General features: G+C 40.3%; 1 protein-coding gene across 5 annotated transcripts in view; it reads right to left on the reverse strand.

Moving 5' to 3' along the window:
- BICD1 (BICD cargo adaptor 1) overlaps positions 1-4,762 on the reverse strand; it is a 187,659-nt gene extending 182,897 nt beyond the window's left edge. For all 5 annotated transcript variants that reach the window (XR_009702655.1, XM_061206425.1, XM_061206428.1 and 2 more), the window contains exon 1: positions 4,549-4,762. Coding sequence is in view for 4 of the 5 variants with exons in the window: in XM_061206425.1 (XP_061062408.1) it covers positions 4,549-4,761 (213 nt within the window). In the remaining variant the exon portion in view is untranslated. The remainder of the gene's footprint in view (positions 1-4,548) is intronic.
- Positions 4,763-22,632: the final 17,870 nt, after the last annotated feature.

Raw genomic sequence — 22,632 nt, forward strand, 5'->3', positions numbered from 1 at the left:
ATGCCATGCAGCATGCGGGATCTTCCCCAACCAGGGATCAAACATGTGTCCCCTGCATTTGCGAGCACAGAGTCTTAATCACTGGAGAGCCAGGGAAGCCTAGCATAATGAATTAGGTGCACAGTCAGACTATGCACCTCTTCATGCCCTTCTCTCCTTCAAAGCCATGTTTACAGGTAAAATCTTAGGTGTAAGGAAGTTTTTTCTATATATTTCAACATGCAAGTTAATTATCATATTTTCAAATTTGGAATGCAATAACCATAAAGTACAAGTGTATTTATGGGGAAGATAGGGAAGAATATTTGTAAGCATGAAATTCTGAAAAAAATCTTCAAACCATAGCTGCTGTACATGTTCATGCAAATATGATGAATGTGATGAGAGATTATAAAATCTTGCTAAATGGTATCTGAGAAATAACTTTGCCAGGGATGAAATCTTGAGTTGAAATAAAAAGGAAAAATGGTACAAGTTAGAGAAACTGGGTCAAAAAAAAATATGATTAAAGTGATTATGTTTGTTTGTTGAGGTTGCTTATAAACACTTTCCAAAAGTATATGTCTATATACTTTAGATGTTTTAATTAATTTGATAATAAATGTGATAAGTATAACATGTCTTCTTTAAAAACAACAAGAGATAAAAATACTAGCTTAGATAAATAAATTCAATATTAACTTTCTCTATGTTTATTCATAGACTAGAAAAGAAATATGGGGTTTTTTTCCCCATATGATTTTATGATTTAGAATTTACAAAGAGAAGAGAAACTAACAATCTTTCTAAGCATAAGAGGAAAAAAATTAGTTCTGTTTAAAGGTGAATTCTGGTAGTTAAATGGCTTTTGTCAGGTCCCTAATGTGACAATCTCTAAAAGTATGTAAGTTCAGTGTTTATTTCTTGAATGATTTAACTATAGTCCTGAAAAAGCATCAAGTTGGCTCTAACAGGAAAAGCTGCTCTGTGTCCACAAAGTGCTTCCTCAGCAGCTGGTGTCTATCCTCAGCGTCAGGTTGAGAAAATGAGCAAGAAAATGAGTTGAAGATTCTTAGTAGACAGTCCACTGTAACCCAGCTGCAAAACTTTTCTAAAGTTGTCACATGGACATGTTTTCTAAAATGTTACCAGGAATGCTGAATCATTTCTTTCTAAGGGGATCTTTTAAAACTTTCCTACATTTTAAATTTAAAACATTTTTAAAGCAAAAAAACAAAAAACAAAACAAAACAAAAACCTTAAATTCTAGGTTTTGTTTTTTTTTTAATGAATGTTTATTTTTAAGTTTCAAATTATTGTAGAGCCATGACTCTTCTTCAAACACTATTTTGGCCTGGGTGACAGGCACAGTGCTGATTTACACACATCCCAAACATACAATCAGCCAGGCCCTGAACATAACTGGGCATGGGTGCCCCCCAGGCCACTGAAAAGCAAGCATTATTCATGAAATCATAAAGCCGTGATTAAGTATTCTAGTGGACATGTGCTTTGTCCAGCTCCCCAAAGATAATGAAAAGGAGAACATTATGATGATGTCAGAAGTCATTCTTTTCACATCATTAGTACTTTCCTTTCAAGTGTGTTCTTTCAGAATTACAGTAGTCATGTAGGCACAGGGCAGAGCCCTAATGATACGAGGCCAAGCCAAAGAGCAATCCACACTTAGGGAAGAAAATAACTAGAAAAAAATTAATGAATTCATCATCTTGATTCTACACATCTTCAGCAATACTGCTCACCTGCATTATTGTCAGAGCTGTATACAGCCTGGGAAGGGGGGCAGCAGCATTGCTGGGGGCTGACTCTTGAAAACAACATGACCTTAAAGACTGAGCCGTGTCGCGACACTGCAAATTACTAACGTCCAGCTTGGACTTAGCACAGTATTTTTCTGTTGACATTCCCATAAACTGGTCCAATTACTTTTAAATGAATCATATCTGTTGAAACAGCCTGGAAATAAACCAAAGATTTTATACTTGGTTTTATAGTATAGAGCAAGAACATCATTTCCTATATATACCTGCAAACGAACAAAACTTCCTTTTGAAAAATCAGAGCACTAACAAAACACATTTTCCAAAAATGTCTTCTATATGATATCATCACTGCAATATCTTAGTTTGCACAATTATTTTGGATTTACTTTTCAAACAGGAAACATTACTGAGACTGATTTAGCTCATTTAAATAATACTCCCAACTAAAGTACACACCATGTTTAAAGGATCAAAATCACAGGTCTCACTATCAAATAATCAATATAATGATTTTTTTATTACCTTAAAATACATTTTTATATAATTGTATAAGCCAGTTCATTGGGAACATAAAATTAAATTATATTTATGCTAAATGCAACTCAAAATACATATGTAAACAAGTATCATTTGGCAAAAATAATCCTGATAAACTTTTATTAACCTCCTGCTGTGCAGAACAAAATATACCTCACTGTTTTATAGAAAAAAATTATAATTGGTATTTGCATTATTCTCTATTAAGAAAACACTGTTACACTATTCTTAGGAAACACTTTTTGTCATTTTTCCTATTACTGCTGATGAAAGTAGTACAGGTAGTGTTTCATACTAAGCACTTCCTATACTTCTCAATTTTCTTAGTCTTTCTCCGACACTAACTAATATGGACTAGTGAATGCTTAATAAAGTATATCTTCTTCCAGTATAAATTTATTCTTTCATAAAATACTTATTGTATGCTCACTATGTGCTGGGCTTTGTGTTAAAGACTTTGGATGCAATATAAATTAAGACAGATTCCTTGCCTTAAGAGCTCATGGTCTAGTAAAGGCAAAAGACAATTGCATTAAGGTTTACTATGCACGATGAATACAATGACACAGAAAAACCCTTGTAGGGTTATTTGAATCAAGCATGAAGGCCAGTTAACAGTTATAGTTATAGTTAATTTCATTAAATTAAGTCTACCACCTTTATCAAGGAGGTGGTAGCTAACACTGCCGGGTTTGCACTTCCTTGTCTTGGTAAAGCAGTGTTGATAAGTGTAGACAACATCAAAACATCTCTGAAAATTACCATCACCTTCCTGACTTCACAAGGTTTAGCATCACTGAATTTAAACATATCAGCTTAAGACCTAATCTAAGTTGGAAAATACCATTAAGTCCAGCTGTAGTTAATAGACGTGTACATGGTAAAACAAAACAAAACAACAACAACAACAAAATGAACTAGAAATGTACAGCCTAACGCACAAAAAATCAGATTTCTAGTTGGGGTTTTTACCATATGTTTATTTTTTGGCATCTAGGCATCAGAATAAAAATAAGACATACCTGAAACTATAAATGCTTACCATATTATGTACTAAATTAGAAGGCAAATTGATTAGATCTGTCATAAATCATGTTTTTTAAATATAATAACACCAAACAAGACACCCCTTGAAAAACTGTTTGAGTACATTATAAGAATAAAAACGTGTTTGATTAACATTATATAGCAAATTAGAAATAACATTTTTAAATGCCAATATGCACCTAAAAATAAAGACATGCCACATAGAGAAGCGGTGTGTACATTTACATTTATGCTACCCATAGTACCCCAGGAACTGGGTAAAAGAGACTGAGTTCCTTCAACAATATGTATATTCTTCTAAATTTTTGATATTCACTACTTATTTTCTTCTAATACATTAGCCAGTCTTTAAAAGAAGCCAAATACCAAAAGATTAAAGAGGACAAGTGTTATATATACATGGCCCATTTGTGACATTCTGGTTTTATACAGTCATTTCAAACAGAAGAGCCTTACGTGAAATGCACAGCTACCCACGCATCTGATATATACCATTCTTTCACACCATTTGTAGGGGAATTAAATTTTCCCTGTTCAGGGTGATGTTATAAGACTTTGGGTATGGCCCACCCTCACTCAGAGGTGAAATCAAGGCAGCAGCAACACCCAGCAGTAGAGTTGTTTTTCTCCTGCTGCCCGATGACAAGAATAACTAAAGACAAGGAGAATGAAGATTGCTCAAGTCTTTGTCAAACGGGATTGGCAAGGAGTTCTCCTAATAACAGTTCCCAATCTCTTCAAGGAGTGGTTATGTTCAGCAGAAGGCTGAGGTACCATAGGTTCTACAACCTGAAACCGTGGGTCCTCAACACAAACCCACTCATCGACTTTGTGGATTATGGGATTGTTACTGAAACCTGGACGTGATATAACAGCTGTTTTGAGAAGTTTGATTTATGCATTCCAACCCAGCTGAATGTCGCCTTAGAGTGCTTAGGCTTGAGGACTCTTAGGAATCTCCCTCCCGCACAGCCTGAACAGCCATCGCCTCTCAAATTCCAGCTTATACATTCATTTCCTGGGCAATTCCTCTCTTGGGGGTAAAACAATGGACTCTTTCAATCTTCTCTTATCTACAAAGAGCTCTAAGACGAAGAAACAGTCCTTTCAATAGCATCCTTTCCGACTTCTTTATAAATGATGAGTGGGAGTTGAGGGAGGGGGACCGGGCCGAGCAGGGAAGAGGTGACAGGCAACTCACCTCTTTCAGCTGCTCCAGCTCCTGTCTGAGGCTGTCATACTCAGCCTCCAGCTCGTCATACTGCTGTTTGAGGGTCAGCTTCTCTTCCAGTACCACCAGTCCGTACTCGGCCGCCTGGATCTTCTCGTGGGTCGTCTCCGTGAGCTCCTTGGTCAGCCTCTCTATCTCGGTCTTATAATGGTCCACAGTCTGCAATACCTCTTCCGCGGCCATAGCCCCGGTGGATGGAGGCAGGAGGGGGTAACGGGGTGGGGGAGATGGATGCAAAGCAGGCGGGGGAAGGGAAAAGGAACTAAGGAGGGAAGGATGAAAATGGAAAAGAAACGTGTGGCTGGATGTACGAGCAGAGCAATGCCCTGGTTGCCCCTCCGGCAGCCGCGGCTACAGCGCCCGAGAAACCGGCGAGAAACGCAACATGGAGAATGCAGGGGAGAGGATCAGGGGCGAGGCGGCAGCTGCTGCGGCATGTGTCCTCCGGGCCGGCCCCTGCGTGCGGTCAACAGCCGTGCGGCATGGCCAGGCTGCGGCGGCCGGAGGCGGCGAGGGGCTCCGATTCTGCTTATTCAGAGACGCACGGCCGCCATGTCTCCGGGCAGCGTCACTGCAGTCTCCTCGGGCCCCGCGCTCCGGCTCGCCGCGCCCGCCCGCTCCACCTGCTCCCTCCGGCCGCGCTGCAGCGGGTGCGGAATGATGCAGCGTCGGCCCTCTCCCTCCCTCCGCGCCTGGCCGGGGCTCCGAACGGGGGGCGGGGAGGCGGACGGAGTCGGCGCGGGGGGAGGGGGAGGGACCAGACGGAAACCTCCGGAGGCGCCTCCCGCCGGGCGGCACCGCGGGTGCGCTGGACCGATGCCGGGTCGGCCGGACGCGCGCGGGGAGGGGCCCCGCGCGCGCGGGCAGGGACCCCCAGCTAGGCCTGGCCCGGCCCGGCCCGCCCGGCTCGCCGCCGGCAGGAGTTCCTCCAAGGGCTTTGCCCGGCTGGGCGTCGAGGCCCCGGAGAATGGCTTAGGCGCCCGGCTCTCTCACTGCGACGTGAGCCCAAGCTCAGGAAGCTGCCTGGAATCGGCGCCTTGCTCAAAGAGAAGCAAACAGTAACTAACGCGCTCGGGGCCCGCGCATCCTCCTTCTCACCCCCTGGGCTCGCGGCATCCTTCTCTGGCCTTCTGCACCCAAACGCTGTGCTTCCAAAGCCTTCCAGACGCCCCCGCCCAACGCTCCCGCTTCCGCCCCTTCCGCCTCCTTCCTCTTCCCATCTCTCCCCTCCTTTCCCTATATGGCCTGGTTCACCTCACGCTCTCTCCAAATAACCTTATTACAGGACAGTCTTTGCTAAAGATTGCTTGCCCTCCCCCAAGCTTTCTGTGCCCAGCTTATCACAACATCACTACTCAGAAAAAGATCTCTATAATGCATGCACCCAGAAGCCTCTGGGTACAATTATTTCTTGCCCCAGTAATTCTACTCTACAGATTCTTCAATAAAGGAAAACTGCATGAAATTCCTTCTATACAGTATCAACAGTACCCTACAATAAATATTCTTAAAATAATAAGAGCTAATAGTTCTGGAGCCCACGTGCTAAGCTTTCTTCGAAGTATGGTACATGCAATTTCTCCCATCCTAACAGCAACTCTTTGAGGTAGGAACCATTATCCTCAATTTACAGGTGGTGAAAGAAAGGCACAGGAAAGTTGAGCGATTTGCCCAAAGTCAGGCAACTCTTAACTGGTGAAGCCAAAATTTAACTGTAACTCCACAGCCATAACCTGAATCATTATGTTGCCTTCACCTTCACTCACTACTAATACAAAACCAACAACTACATATTATATGCTCATAAAATGACCACTTTAATCAATGCAAAGAGTGATGATGAAGAGTCACAAAAGGAGATGAAGGCAAAGTCAGAATGAAAGAGAGTAAAGAATGAAGAAGAAGAGATGAGAATAGAGAACAACCAAGAAGAAAGGAAGCAATAGGAGCAGAAAAAGAGCTATTTCTGTGTAACTAGTAGGCTGTGGGATCAATAGATCAAGGATCTGACCAGTCCCTTCCCTGTCTCCTGGTGGCACTTGTCACAGAGCTGTTTCTCAGTGGCCAAGAGGTGTTCAAACACACACACACATGCTCTTTCTGAGTTAGAATGCAGGACTCTCCCATCGTTGTGTCCAGGGTAAAGGAAAAAAAAAAAAAAAAGCAATGGTTGATGGTGTGGAAGAGCAAATGACAGTGTCCTTACAAAGCCTTGACTAATAGGTTCTCTGGATGTGATTTTCACTGTCTCTGAAAACAGACAAAAAAAGATTCCTTCCACATGCTCACAATTACAACAAAATATTCTCTTGTGATTGATTGATCAAAAAAAAGAGAGAGAGAGAAGGGAAGGGAAGGGAAAGGGGGAAAGGAAGAAAGAAAACACTTGAAACTTTGGACCACCATGAATTCCATTCCACCTGTGCAGCCTTGCTCTCATTGCAGTTGAGAAGCCCCTCCCCACCCCTGTGTGCTCCTATAGTGCCCATTCTCTGTCACAATGATGAATGACCATGAACTGCTGAAGAGAAAGAGAAGCCTGTAATTGCAGTTAGCTAAACTGTCTTCTTCCCAGGATGCCCTGGAGGTCCCTCACTCCACAAAGTATAAGCACCGCCCTTCAAAGGGGTCATAACACTTGGAGTAGATTGCTTGTGTCTCCCCTTCCTTTGGATAGAACTAAGAATGGAGTTTTCTTCTGTGACTTTTCTTTTTCTGAGTTTCCATTGCCACCCATCCCCTATGCTCCATCCTGCCCCATTTTTCTGATTGATATATTTTTGTTAATATATTCAGCCTGACTTCATTCAGACATGTACACTATTTTAATACTTTAAGATTTTGTTTATTACAACTTGGATCCTTTCTATGTTCATATTAAACTTAAAAAAAAGTAAACATTTCCTTATCCATCATACTCTTCCAGTACTGCACAGTTATACTTCTCTCTTCCTATATATGTCATACATATCATATATACACACATACATATATATGTGTATATAAATCAATGACAAGTATCTAGAAAATAATTTCTTAAATCATTCCTAGGAGCAGGGTTCCCTCATATTTATCCTAGCAGCCTCCAATCATTTATGCAACATTCTAACAAATATTTAGGGAAAAATTGTATTGTTGTGGTCTAGTACCTCAAACCAACTTTTCACCAACTTTGTCAGCATGAATATTGCTTTCTCCTGCTCTCATTCATTCATTAAACCAATGTTTATTAAGTACCTGCTATGTCCTAGGTACAACAGTAGGCGTTGTGAAATCAATGACCAATAAGTTGTCAGTGCTCAAGGGTCCCTGACTCATGCAGCTTATGTTCTGGGAGGGACAGACAATAACATGAATAAAAAACAGACAGCAACAACAAAAAAGACAAATTAATACAATAATTCCAAATTGTGACATTGACAGGCAGGATACAGCATAGTGGTTAAGAGCACAAGCTTAGTCTGCTTGGGTCAATTTGCCACTTATTAGTTGTGTGTGCCTCAATTGCCTCATCCTTTTTTTTTTTTTTTTTAATTTATTTATTTTTTGCTGCACTGGGTCTTAATTGCAGCATGCAGCATTTTTTTTTTTTTTTTTAGTTGCAGCATGTGGGCTTCTTAGTTGCAGCATGCAGACTCTTAGTTGCAGCATGCATGCGGGATCTAGTTCCCCAACCAGGGACCAGGGATTGAACCTGGGCCCCCTGCATTGGGAGTGTGGAGTCTTACCCACTGGACCACCAGATGCCTCATCCTTAAAGAAGGGATAATAATTTAATCTACTAATGAGATTGTTGTGAATAGAATAGTATTTAACACCTAATAAGCAGCATCTGTGTGTTTGTCTTTTAAAGTTTTTAAAGAAAAATAAGGATAAAATTGAGGTAGGAAAAAGATATAACAGGATAATCAATGGAGATCTCTCTGAAGAAGTGATTTTATATTAGTATCTAAGGAACATGGAGGAATCGGATATGCAAAATGTAGAGGAATTGCTTTCTAAGGAGCGGGAACAGCATATGTAAAAACCTAAGGCAGAAAAGAGCTTGGTGAGTGCAAAGAATAAAAATCAGAGGCTGAGGCTGATTAAGCAAAAGGGAGATGGCCTAAGACTACATTAGAGAGATAGGCAACACTGGAGACATACTCAGATACTGTGCCTACCTTGCAGGTTAGAATAGGGAATTTGGCTGTTGCACACCTGAAACTAATATAATGTTATATGTCAATTATATCTCAATTTAAAAAAAAAAAGAATCTGGTCTTTCAAAGTGCAAACGATCACAGAGTAAAAAACTTTCCAAGGGAAATGAGTTTCACAACACACAGAAACAAGAAGAGACAAGATACCTCTGTGTAGCTTCTCAGCATGAACTAGAAAAATCTTTAAATAGCCCTACTAACTGAATCAGCCTTAAAGTCAGAAGAGCTGATAGGTCATGAGTTGTGATTTTGAGCCTCCCAGAAAGGACTTTTTAAATCCTCTGCCCTTCTTTCTAATCCCCCTCAATGATGTCTGAAACTTCTTTGGTAATAAATAAAGTCTATCATCTAATAATTAGAAATAAGTTTAAAAAGCAAAAAGTTAGTAAACTTAAACTTACAGTTATATTTGCTTTTTGTTTTTTCCTGATTCTGTTAGAGTTACACCAAGGAAGGAACTGAATGGTTGAAAAGGAGAAGGCTAGGAACACTGAAGACAAATATCTGGTTCACATTTGTGCCTAAGGTTGGCCTGGCACTCAACTCTTCAAGACTTGAATAGAATTCCTTAATTGCTTCTTTCTGCTAAAATATGCCACTTCTCTTGGTTTTTGATGGCCCTGGAATTTCTATAGAGATCCTGAATCTGTTCAGAAGATTTCCTTTGCCTAACAGCCAAAAAAAAAAAAAAAAAAAATGAGGAATTTGGGTTTTATTTTCAGCACAGTGGAAGGTTATTGGTTATTTAGTCAGGAATGAAATTATTTGATTTATACTTTAAAACTATCACTACTATGAGTAAATAAGTTTGGAGGTATCAAAAGATAGAAGTAGGGTTACTAGTTAGGAAGCTGTTGTGATTGTCCAGGAGAAAAAAAATGGTGACCTGGACTGAGGTGGTGGCAGTAGGAAAAAGAAGTGGATGGATTCAAGATATATTGGGAGAGGGGATGGAAGAAGTCTCAAGACTTGGTTGAAGATTGGATGTAGGATGGAGAGAAAAAAAAGGAATCATTAAGAAACCCTGGGGCTTCCCTGGTGGCACAGTGGTTAAGAATCTGCCTGTCAATGCAGGGGACACGTGTTCGAACCCTGGTCCAGGAAGATCCCACATGACGCGGAGCAACTAAGCCCATGCGCCACAACTACTGAGCCTGAGCTCTAGAGCCTGCAAGCCACAACTACTGCGCCCACGTGCCACAACTACTGAAGCCCACGCACCTAGAGCCCGTGCTCTGCAACTAGAGAAGCCACGACAATGAGAAGCCCGCACACCGCAACGAAGAGTAGCCCTGGCTCACCGCAACTAGAGAAAGCCCATGCACAGCAACGGAGACCCAACACAGCCAAAAATAAAAAATAAAATAAAATAAATAAAAAATTAAAAATAATAATAATAAACTCTAATTTTCTGACTTGGGCAGTTGGGATTATGGTTTGCCATTAGTTAGATGGGAAAGACTAGGAGGGAGCGTCAGGAGATTAAGAGTTCTATTTTGGACATATTAAGTTCAAGACAGTTTTGAGACATTTGAATAGAAATGTTAAGCAGAAAATTGGATGTAAGACCAGAATTAAGAAAGACTTCTTGGGAGGTATAAACAATTCTCCTCTGGAAATCATTAGCATTACATGGTATTTAAAGCAAAGAAAATGAATGAGACTGTCTAGGGAAAGAGTGTAAATAGAGAAGAGAAGGCATCCAGGACCTATCCCTGAGGAACCCCTAGTAAAGGTTGAATTGAAGAGGAAAAGCCTGCAGAGAAGGGACCAGTCAGTGTGAGTAGGAGGAGAACCAGGAGAGAAACATCTGAAGGGAACAAAAGAAGAGAAGGTTTGAGGGGTGAAAGAATAAGGACCAAGTCAATGCCATTGAGAGATCAAAGTCGAGTAAGATGTGGACACAGAAATGTCACTGAATTTGGAACACAGAAGAGGGTACTCTCTTTTTTTCTTTTCTTTCTTTTTTTTTTCAGTATAATACACTTTATTTTATTTTTTAAAATTTGTTTAAATTGAAGTATAGTTGATTCACAATTCTGTACAGAAAAATGATTCAGCTATACATATTTTTTTTTAGATTCTTTTCCATTATAGGTTATTATAAGATATTGAATATAGTTCCCTGTGCTATACAGTAAATCCTTGTTGTTTATTTTATATATAATGGTGTGTATCTGTTAATCCCATACTCCTAATTGATCCCTCCCCCCCAAGTTTCCCCTTTGGTAACCATAAGTTTGTTTTCTATGTTTGTGAGTCTATTTCTGTTTTGTATATATTAGATTCATTTGTATTATTTTTCAGATTCCACATATAAGTGATACCATATATTTGTCTTTCTCAGTCTGACTTACTTCACTCAGTATGATAATCTCTAGGTCCATCCATGTTGCTGCAAATGACATTATTTCATTCTTTTTTTATGGCTAAGTAATATTCCATTGTATATGTACACCACATCTTCTTTATCCATTCATCTGTTGACGGACACTTAGGTTGTTTGCATGTCTTGGCTATTGTAAATAGTATTGCTATGAACATTGGGGTGCATGTAGTCTTTTCTGGTTTATTTTATGGTTTCCTTTGCTGTGCAAAAACTTTTAAGTTTGATGAGGTTACATTTGTTTATTTTTGCTTTTATTTCTTTTGCCTTGGGAGACTGATATAAGAAATTATTGCTACAATTTATGTCAGAAAATGTTTTGCCTGTGTTCTCTTCTAGGAGTTTTATAGTATCTGGTCTTACATTTAGGTCTTTAAACAATTTTGAGTTTATTTTTGTATATAGTGTGAGGAAGTGTTCTAACTTTATTGATTTACATGAGGCAGTACAGCTTTCCCAACACCACTTGCTGAAGGGACTGTCTTTTCTCCATTGTATATTCTTGCCTCCTCTGTTGAAGATTAATTGACCATAGGTGTATGGGTTTATTTCTTGGCTCTCTATTCTGTTCCATTGATCTATAGGTCTGTTTTTTGTGCCAATGCCATGCTGTTTTGATTACTGTAGCTTTGTAGTATTGTTGGAAGTCAGGGAGCCTGATTCCTCCAGCTTTGTTCTTTTTCCTTAGGATTGCTGTGGCAATTTTGGGTCTTTTGTTGTGCCATGTAAATTTCAAGATTATGTGTTCTAGTTCTGTGGAAAATGTCATGGGTAATTTGATAGGGATTGAATTAAATGTGTAGATTGCTTTGGGTAGTATGGCCATTTTAACAATGTTAATTCTTCCAATCCAAGAGCATGGGATATCTTTCCATTTCTTTGAATCATCTTCAATTTCCTTCATCAATGTTTTATAGTTCTCAGATTATAGGTCTTTTAAAATTTTTTTTCCCAGAAGTTTATTTTTTCTTCCAGTTTTATTGAAATAACATTGATATACAGCACTGTATAAGTTTAAGGAGTACAGCATAATTGTTTGACTTACATACCTCATGAAGTGATTAACACAATAAGTTTAGTGAATATCCACCATCTCATATAGAAACAAAATTTAATAAATAGAAAAAACATTTTTTTCTTGAAATGAGAACTCTTAGGATTTACTCTCTTAACAACTTTCATATATAACATACAGCAGTATTGATTGTATTTATCATGTTGTACGTTACATCCCTCGAAGGTGCATGTTCTTGACAAGAGTAGCTGGTGTGGAACAGAGGGTGAAAACCAGATTGTAGTAGATTAAAGCATGAAGAGAAGTTTCAGATGTGGAGACAGCCTGAGCAGACAACTCCATGACTGCAGAAACAATGGAGGGGAAAACATACAATAAGATGGTGGATCTGTGGTACATTGGAATGCTCTACTATGAACTGCTGGTGGGAAATCCACCCTTCGAAAGCACCTCACTCACTGAAACCTCCAAATGCATACTAAAGGTAGATGTGAGTTTTCCCCCATCAATGCCTTCTGAAGCCAGGACTTGATTTTCAAGCAGCTCAAATACTAACCTTCTGGGAGGCTGCCCTTGGCCCAGATCCTGGAGCAACCCTGGGTCCAGGCCCACTCCCAGAAGATGCTGCCTCCATCTGCTCACATGGCTTCCTGAGGCCCGTCTGCTCTGTTCTGTGTGTTTATTCAGGGAGCTCTCCCAGCTCTGCTACCTCATCTTTTGTCTCTTCTAAGATGCATGATGCTAATTAATAAAAGCTGGAGTATTTTGTGTCAGGGGAAAAAAAACAGCCACATAGCTGTCCTCTCCCTGTTTTATATCTTCAAAATCAGTGGCGATCAGATTCTCTGGGTTTGTTTCTTAGCCACAACCTGTATAATTGTCATCTTCCCACCAGAAAGGCACTGGTAATCTCATAGCACTCAATTTAATTTTAGTTGGGATTGCATTTTTCCATCTGTTTTTTGCTTTACTTTCTAAATGATGTTTTCTTCGAAATTCTTGATTTTTACCATTTTTGCTATCAGCATTTGCCTATTTTGGGGACAATCTCACCTCATTAATTCTTTCTTCATTATTAAATCTACCCTCTGTTTATTTTGGCTGGAAAGAACCAGAAGAATTTGCAGCACACTGCAGCACACAGGCTAATATAACTTATTCTTTCATTAAAAGAAGACTAAAAAATTCTGACTACCAGGTATTATTTCTTTAGAATTTGTCCACTGACCAGCCTTGATTTTCTTGATCTGAGGCAATGTTCTGAGTCACCTGTTTCAGAATACCAATTCCTCTTTTTTATAAAGTTTATTTTGAGGACCGTTTCAGTGAGCAAAACTATATGTTACCCAACGTAACCAAAAATAAATAAATAAATAAATAAATAATTTTTTAAAAAAAACCTATATGCTAGCAGTTAAAGTGATAAATACATCTAAGGTTTTACAAGGTGCTATGGATCAAAGAATTATAAAGATTGTTTTTGAATAAATTGTTGTCACCCAGCTGAGTCAAAAAGCCCAGCCAAATTTAAAAATCATGAATTTATAGAGACATTAAAAGGCACATAGTTTTATGGCTTTTTTCAGAAGACCAAGTGTAAGAGTAGAGATGGCAGTAGTTGTATCAACTTAAGATTAGAGTTTTGTCAGTGAGTGTGTAAGAGGACTAGGAGGTAAGGAAATTGAGGATATTAACGAAAAGACAGCTGATGAGCTAAATCATGGCATATGGCCAACTGCTACCTGTCTTTCAACATCTATTCCCTTCTTATATAATGATTGCAACTCCAATTTCTTGCTGTGTGCATGGTCATGTAATAAATGTGGCCATTTAAGTTAGTATATTAAGTAACTTGCCAGTGACTAGGATCTGGCTAACTGGGTTTAAAAAGTGTGTACAACTGCCAGTAAGTGTCCTTCACCCCTTCCCTTTCCCTTCCTTTTAGTGTCATATCTAAGAATCCATTACCAAATCAAAGGTGGTGAAGATTTAGACCAATGTTTTATTCTAAGCATTTTAATAGTTTTAGCTCTTATATTTAGGTCTTTGTGTTGCAGGAAGAGGAACTCCTTCCAGGGCCCAAGAGTAGGCTCTTGTCTAACACTCAGAAATTCATTGTCCAAGGAGACACATGTGCTGACAAAGCAAGAGACTTTATTGGGAAGGGGCACCCGGGCGGAGAGCAGCAGGGTAAGGGAACCCAGGAGAACTGCTCTGCCATGTGGCTCGCAGTCTCAGATTTTATGGTAATGGTGTTAGTTTCCGGGGTGTCTCTGGCCAGTCACTCTGACTCAGGGTCCTTACTGGTGGTGAATACATCACTCAGCCAAGATGGATTCCAGCAAGAAGGATTCTGGGAGGTTGGTAGGACATATGGACTGGCATCTCCCCTCTCCTTTTGACCTTTCCCGAATTCTTCCAGTTGGTGGTAGCTTGTTAGTTCCTCATTCCTTACCAGGACCTCCTGTTGTTAAGGTAACTCATGCAAGTGTCTACTATATTGCCTGGCTAAGGCGGGCGGTTTTGGTCCCCTAACATTTGATCCATTTTGAACTTAATATTCATATATTGAGTGAGGTAAGGGTATGATTTCATCTTTTATATCCATTTGTCTTAGCAACTTGTTAAAAACCATTTTTTCCCCATTGAATGGTCTTGGCACTCTTGTCAAAAATCAGTTGACGGGCTTCCCTGGTGGCGCAGTGGTTGAGAATCTGCCTGCTAATGCAGGGGACACGGGTTCGAGCCCTGGTCTGGGAAGATCCCACATGCCGCGGAGCAGCTAGGCCCGTAAGCCACAACTACTGAGCCTGCGCGTCTGGAGCCTGTGCTCCGCAACAAGAGAGGTCGCGATAGTGAGAGGCCCGCGCACCGCGATGAAGAGTGGCCCCCGCTTGCCACAACTGGAGAAAGCCCTCGCACAGAAATGAAGACCCAACACAGCAAAAATAAATAAATTAATTAATTAAAAAAAAAAAATCAGTTGACTATAGACATATGGGTTTATTTCTAAACTCTCAATTCTATGCCATTGGATTATATGTCTATTCTTATGCCAGTACCATGGTGTCTTGATTATTGCTGCTCTATAGTAAATTTTGAAATGAGAAACGTGTCATATTGTGACTTATAATAGGAAATATATATTTGGTTGTCCCTTTTTTCGGCACAGAGCTCTTTAAACCCTTGGAATTTCCTAAGTGATAAGAGCAGAGGGAGCATCTTTTGTTATAGTATTTGGTCTGAGTTCCTGAATAGCTCCAGATCCATAAAGGTGAAAGAGTGTCTTCTTATTCATAACAAGCCCCTTTCAACCACATCTGAGTTTATGTTAATGAGGTAGGTGACTTTTGAAATGTTCCTAAGGAGGGGGCTGGTTGCTGAGGGGACCCATCAAAATTAGAGAGTTGAAACTTTCAGCCCCACCTCCCCACCTCCGAGGAGGAGAGAAGGATTGGGAGTTGAATCAATCACTGCTGGTCAATGATTTAATCAATCATGCCTATGTAATGAATCCTCCATAAAAACCCAAAAGGGTATGGTTGAGGAAGCTTCTGGGCTGGTGAACACATCCATGTGCCGGGAAGGTAGCACACCTCAGCTCCATGAGGACAGAAGTTCCTGTGTTTGAGACGCTTCCAGATCTTGCCCTATGTAGCTCTTCATCTGACTGTTTATCTGTATCCTTTCTTATATCCTTTTAATAAATCAGTAATCTAGTAAGTAAACTGTTTTCTTAAATTCTGTGAGCTGCTCTAACAAACTAATCCAAACCAAAGACTGGGATGTGGGAACCTCTGATTTATAGCTGGTGGTGAAACCAAGCAGGACCATGTCCCCTATTTCTTGTTTGTAGGAAAAAGGCTTCAGCCTCCTAGACCTTCTGTGAGTTCCAAAGGACAGATTCAAACAGTTTGATAAAACAGAGCCCTAGTTCCTCCTCAAGGGATATACATAACAATCTGACACATGTCTCTGAGTTCTACAGGAACTAAGGCCCCCACCCAGGTGGAGGATGGGAACTTCAGGCTGAGCATAAGTACGTGGACCCCAGACTGGTCAGAACCAGAAGGCTGAGGACTGAGATTCCTGGAACACCACCCTGTTACCTCACCACCAATCAATCAAAAGCAGGTCACATACCCTGCAGCCCTCACCCCAAATTTGCCTTTAAAAATTTTTCCCTGAAACCCATTGGAGAGTTCAGTCTTTGGAGCACTAGTGGCCCATTATCCTTGGTTGGCCCTTGCAATAAACCTTTCTCTGCTCCAAACTGACGTTTCAGTTTGTTTGGCCTCACTGTGCATCGGGTACATGAACTTTGGTTCAGCAACAGTGGGAAACATGGGTAACAACCTAGACTTTCAATTGGTGTCTGAAATGAGGGGCAGAGAGGAGAGTTTTCTGGGACTGAGCCTTTAACCTGTGGAATCTGATACTATCTCCAGGTAGGTAGTGTCAGAATTGTTAAGTTGTAGGACACCCAGCTGGTGTTGCAGAATTGCTTGATGTATGGAAAACTGACACATCTGGTGTCAGGAGTGCAGTAGTATGGTAGTAATGTGAGGGTAAAGGAGACACACAGGAGGAGGAGTGTTTCTTTTTATAGTGTGAGTCCTATAATATAACTTTTTGCCAGATAGCCTGAGGTCCCAGGTATATCAGAGGGTAGATAAAGCTAGAAGGTCACAGCATTTACTGAGTATTAAGAGGTTAAAAGGTTATGGTGACTTAGTCTCACACACTAACATGTCCTGGGGGGAGAATTAGTATTTCCTGGTTAGCATACTACCCCAAATCCTGGGAATAAGAAGTTTGATTCCCCAACATGAAACCATCAACCTTCTTTCTTAGGTAAATAGATAGACCTGACTTTAATCCTTAGTCATCTTCCTTCCAAACTCTTTGATCTTGTACAAGGTATTTACCTGCTCCAAGCCTCAATTTTCTCATCTATACATAGGAATGAGTATACTTCCTTCATAGAGTGGTTACGAGGTTTATGAGTGGTAATATCTTTTTCCCTCCCAAGACCCTCCTTCTTACAGTAGAACAATATTCATCAAGAATTTAGAGATTAAGGGACAAAAACAAAGATAAAATGTTTATAGATGGGAAACTACATGTGCTTCTTATGTAGTAAATATTATGGATGTCATTAAACTATAAGAAGGCTCATATTGGAGATTTCGGATTTAATATGCACCAGAATTTGTGTGGAAGCCGAAGTAGCCCAGCAAGATTACCTAAAATGAAGATGAGGGCTGAGAATGGATCCTGGGCAACACACATATTTAGAGGGCAGGAGGGGAAGCTAGGTGGAATCCTTGAAGGAGGTGTAGTTTTTTCCAGTACTCTGTGTCCTCTGTGTGTGTACATTCACGGGCACATGTGTAAGCACTATTAAAATAATCTCAAGCTTGTCTAGTTTAACATTTTCTCTCTAGATATAGGAGCTTTCCCCCTTCATCCACCCCCTTCCTGTACTGATGTCCTAGGGCGTGTTTACAGAGGATGCTCATACAGGATAATGAATGAGGGAGTCAGCAATGCCTTGTGGTGAGGCAATTATCAACTTAATGCAAGTTCAGGAAGGAGCAATATCTCTATATCTCTGAGAAGAAACTGGTGTAGACCCTAGGGTGCTGGTGAGCATGTGTTTGTTCAAGTGCAGGTCTATCTGATGGGATATCAGGGCTCAGTAACCAACCTCTCCTGAGCACAGAAATCTCCTAGCCCTGGACCCTCACTTCGTGGGCAACTTCAGGGATCAGCTTCTAGGTTTCTGAAGGCCCCTCTGGAAATCTTGCTTATTGCTACACTTCTCCATAATCTGTTTCCTCCACGTTGTCATTATGCCTCCCTCCATTTTCTCCTGCACCCCAAATAAATCAAATCAAATTAATATCTGTCTTCTTCTTTCCCCTTGGTTTGATGATAAATCAAACCTAGGACCCAAGCAATTAGGAACCGAAACTAGTGCCTCTTTCTGAGATATTCCAATCCAACTAGAAAGTGTCTTCCATTCTTCTATTGCAATAAATAAGAGGAAAAAAAAGATTCTATATTAAGAAAAACTGAATATTCTTATTTTGCTATTATATTTTTTAAACACTGTTGAGATCATACGTTATACATAGTTTTGTATCCTGCTTTATTTATTTAATATTATAGTCTGAAAAAATGTTCATATTATCAAAATACTTCCTAAGCATCATCTTTAAAACCTGCATAATTGACCATTTCATATTGCAATATTTTTTTAACCATTCCTACTCCAATCCAGTGGTCCTAATGCAAATAAAAGCTATATGACGATATAGGTACTGAATTCTAGGTACTTGTTGAAAAGTACAGTCTGAATTTCAGGACTTTGATAAATCACATTTATCAAAGGGGGAATTATTTAAAGACTATCAGCCCATTCACTCGCAGGTCCTCTATAATCTTTAGACCTTTTTTTCTATTTAAATAAGATAAGGGGACTTCCCTGATGGCGCAGTGCTTAAGAATCCACCTGCCAATTCAGGGGACACGGGTTCGAGCCCTGGTCAGGGAAGATCCCACATGCTGTGGAGCAACTAAGGCCACGTGCTACAACTACTGAGCCTGAGCTCTAGAACCCACAAGCCACAACTACTGAGCCCACGTGCCACAACTACTGAAGCCCGCGAGCCTAGACCCCATGTTCCGCAACAAGAGAAGCACTGCACTGAGAAGCCCATGTACTGCAAGGAAGAGTAGCCCCTGCTTGCCACAACTAGAGAAAGCCCGCGCACAGCAACGAAGACCCAACACAGCCAAAAATAAGTAAATAAATCAATTAATTAATTTAATAGAGAATGTATTTTAAAATAAATAAATAAATAAGATGGGGGACTCTATTTTCTCTGTCTCCAGTCATCTGCCGAGAGAGGGGAAAATAGGGGAGTAGAGGGACTTGAGGGAAGTAATAATCACAGGGAATGGAAAAGGGGCAACCAGGAACACATAAATGGATTTCTGGGTCAGCATGTGGGTCCTTCAGAGTAAACTGCCATCTTATTAATTGAGGATGGATGTGTATCGTTCTAAAAGCAAAACGCACTACACACAGGTAATAGAACATCTCCATAATCTCTCTCCTCTTTTCCTTTTAAAACATGACCAATTCCAGAAAAAAATAGTCAAACATTAAGTTTTATTCTTTAAGTTGAAATAAAATTCCTTGAATTACAAAACAATTGTAAGATCATAAACAAACACTTCTTTGTTGCAAAGACTGTTTGTAGGAGAGTAATTATTTTTTGTAACCATGGAAACCCAACTGATGCCATGGCTACATAACCAGCTTGCACAGACAATTTTTAGTAACCAAGTCAAACAAATCACTATATCTACTAAAATCATTTCATTTTATTTTTTAATTTTTGGCCTCACGGCTTGCAGGATCTTAGTTCCCTGACCAGGGCAGTGAAAGCACGGAGTCCTAACCACTAAACTTCCCTAAATTAATTTAGGGAATTCCCCTAAAATAATTTCATTTTAGAAATGTTTTCTCTCATTGCCAGTGGAGGCAAGCTAAATGGTTTGGCATTGTGTTGCACACCCAACCCAACTTTTTAGCTTCTCTTTTGTGACATTTTAGCTTTTTCTGTTCTTCCTAAAAATTCTTAATGAGTACAAAGCACATGCTATAATAGTCCTCTCATCTGTCTTCTGATTTCTCCTAATAAAGTCCCTGTATATATACTGAGAATACTGAGAGACAAAAGATGCTATGCCCAGCCCATGGCCACATACTGGACAGAGCTACACAAACCTCATTGACAATTTATTTCATGCACAAATACAGTCTTTGGGTACTTAAGGAAAATGCAGTTACAAGCTCTTGATGTCCAATTTGGTAAACAGATATAAAGGTTGATTCCTTCCTAACTCATTTTTTTTTCTTCAAATTTTTTTTAAAGTTAGAGTGTCTTGAACACCATTCTGTGCCAAGCCCTGTTCTAAGTGTTTTACATATATTAACTAATTTACCCCTTACAACAACCCCAGGAGATTGAAGGTAATTATAATGATAATGATACTATTCCTATTTTACAGATGAGGAAATGAAGGCACAGAAAGATTATGTACCTTGCCCAAAGTCTCACAACTGACAAATGATGTTCATCAACTGTTCATATAAACCTCTCTCTTAAGCCATGTTATTTATTTATTTTTATTTTTGGCTGCATTGGGTCTTTGTTGCTGCACACGGGCTTTCTCTAGTTGCAGTGAGTGGGGGCTACTCTTTGTTGCGGTGAGTGGGCTTTTCATTGCGGTGGCTTCTCTTGTTGCGGAGCACGGGCTCTAGGTGTGCGGGCTTCAGTAGTTGTGGCGCAGGCTCAGTAGTTGTGGCACACAGGCTTAGTTGCTCCGTGGCATGTGGGATCTTCCCTGACCAGGGCTCGAACCCATGTCGCCTGAATTGGCAGGCGGATTCGTAACCACTGTACCACCAGGGAAGTCCCTCCAATGACTTTTTATATCCATGCTCTTAGGAATTGTCAAGGAGGTTTCACAGAAGAGGTGATATTGGAGCTAAGTTTTGAAAGATGTATGTGTGTCCTAATATAATCACTGATAACATTTACTGAGCAATTACTATGTTCTAGGCTCTGTGCTAAGAGTTTTATATGCATTATCTCATTTAATCCTTACAACAACTCTATGAGGTCATTCAGGTAGGTCCTACCCACCCCGCTCATATAAATACCTGTTGGCATGATTCAAGAATGGACCTGTCATGCTGCTGTCCACTAGTCACAGTCCAAAGAGAGAAGTGCTGGTGGCTGGAACAACAAACTGCACAGGCCTTGAAGGTGGCAACACGTGTCCCAAGCCATGGCCTGGTGAGAATAACTTGCTTTGGTCAATGGACACATCCTGAGACATAACTGGCTTTTCCCATTGCATTGGGAGACTTGGGAGTCTTTTCTTAACTAGTTTTGACAATCGTTCTGGTTTAAGCTTTGCCTGCTCAGTCAGACCAAGGGCATGATAAGAGACCCCAATGAAAAGACTAGAAATGTGGATTGTCCAAAAAACAGATCCCTAACTTATATAACCACAAATTAGGAAATACATTTTAAGCAATGCAGAATGAGTCAAGTGAAATATCATTGATGATTTTTGTTCATGTTTCCAAATATCACTCCTGAAGCAGTTAATACAACTAAAAAGTGAAATGGACCATTAAAGCAATTGTTACAGAAAACAGGAGGTAGCAATGGCATGAGGGGCAGGCTTTCCAGACTATGGAAACATATAATGAAGCTGAACATGTAGGGCCCCAAGAAAGGACAACTAGTTGAAGTATGTGGTTCATATCACAACACATCAAATTGATTTTTTAAAATAAATTTATTTATTTTATTTATTTATTTTTGGCTGCTTTGGGTCTTTGTTGCTGCGTGCGGTCTTTCTCTAGTTGCGGCAAGCAGGGGCTACTCTTCGTTGCGGGGTGTGGGCTTCTCATCGCGGTGGCTTCTCTTGTTGTGGAGCACAGGCTCTAGGTGCGCAGGCTTCAGTAGCTGTAGCACACGGGCTCAGTAGTTGTGGCTCATGGGCTCTAGAGCACAGGCTCAGTAGTTGTGGCGCACGGGCTTAGTTGCTCCGTGGCATGTGGGATCTTCCTGGACCAGGGCTCAAACCCGTGTTCCCTGCATTGGCAGGCAGATTCTTAACCACTGCGCCACCAGGGAAGCCCCAAATTAATTTTTAAAAACCATTTCTTTCACTTCAGGACCAGAAATTCTGTCACTTATCTCCAAGACAAAAATAAAGAAATCCCAAACTCTTTTGATTGTTTACCTGAATGTGACAGGTAGAATTCTCATGAGGTGAGTTGAGTGAGGTTGGCTTCATCTCACATGTGGCTCAGGCAAGGCTGATGCTTTCAGGACCCATCTTACTCCATGAAAAGCATTCTCCATAATATAATTGTTGTACTTTTCAAATGTGGCTTTGAATAGACAGAGGTAGCGGAGCACTCAAAGCTTGTCTTTCTATCAGAGCCAGGGTGTGGGCTAAGAAGGACTCCTAGTGGAGAACAAGGGAGATGAGCAGAAGAAATTTTAGTCACCAGGACGGTCCCTGTACCAGACCACACTACTTTGTCCTTTTACCCTAAAAAGAATTCTCTTAGCAATCTTTCCAAATATATCCACAGCCTGTAATGAAGGATGTTGAGTGATTATTAATCCACCAAACCATGTCTACAGCTGTTTACTTCCTAGTGTTGGGCATGTACCATACTTGGCTCTTCTGGATGGATACTGACAAATAAACATTGTACATACAACCAGTCCCTAAAGGGAATTATTTTAATTATGTCTTCATTGAGCTCAGCAGTTCACAACTTGGGCTCCTGTAGATCACTCATTTTGGGGGGCACAATTTACCACCTTTAAAACCTGTGCAGAATG

This window comes from Eubalaena glacialis, chromosome 11, assembly GCF_028564815.1.
Source record: "Eubalaena glacialis isolate mEubGla1 chromosome 11, mEubGla1.1.hap2.+ XY, whole genome shotgun sequence".
Taxonomy (NCBI): domain Eukaryota; kingdom Metazoa; phylum Chordata; class Mammalia; order Artiodactyla; family Balaenidae; genus Eubalaena; species Eubalaena glacialis.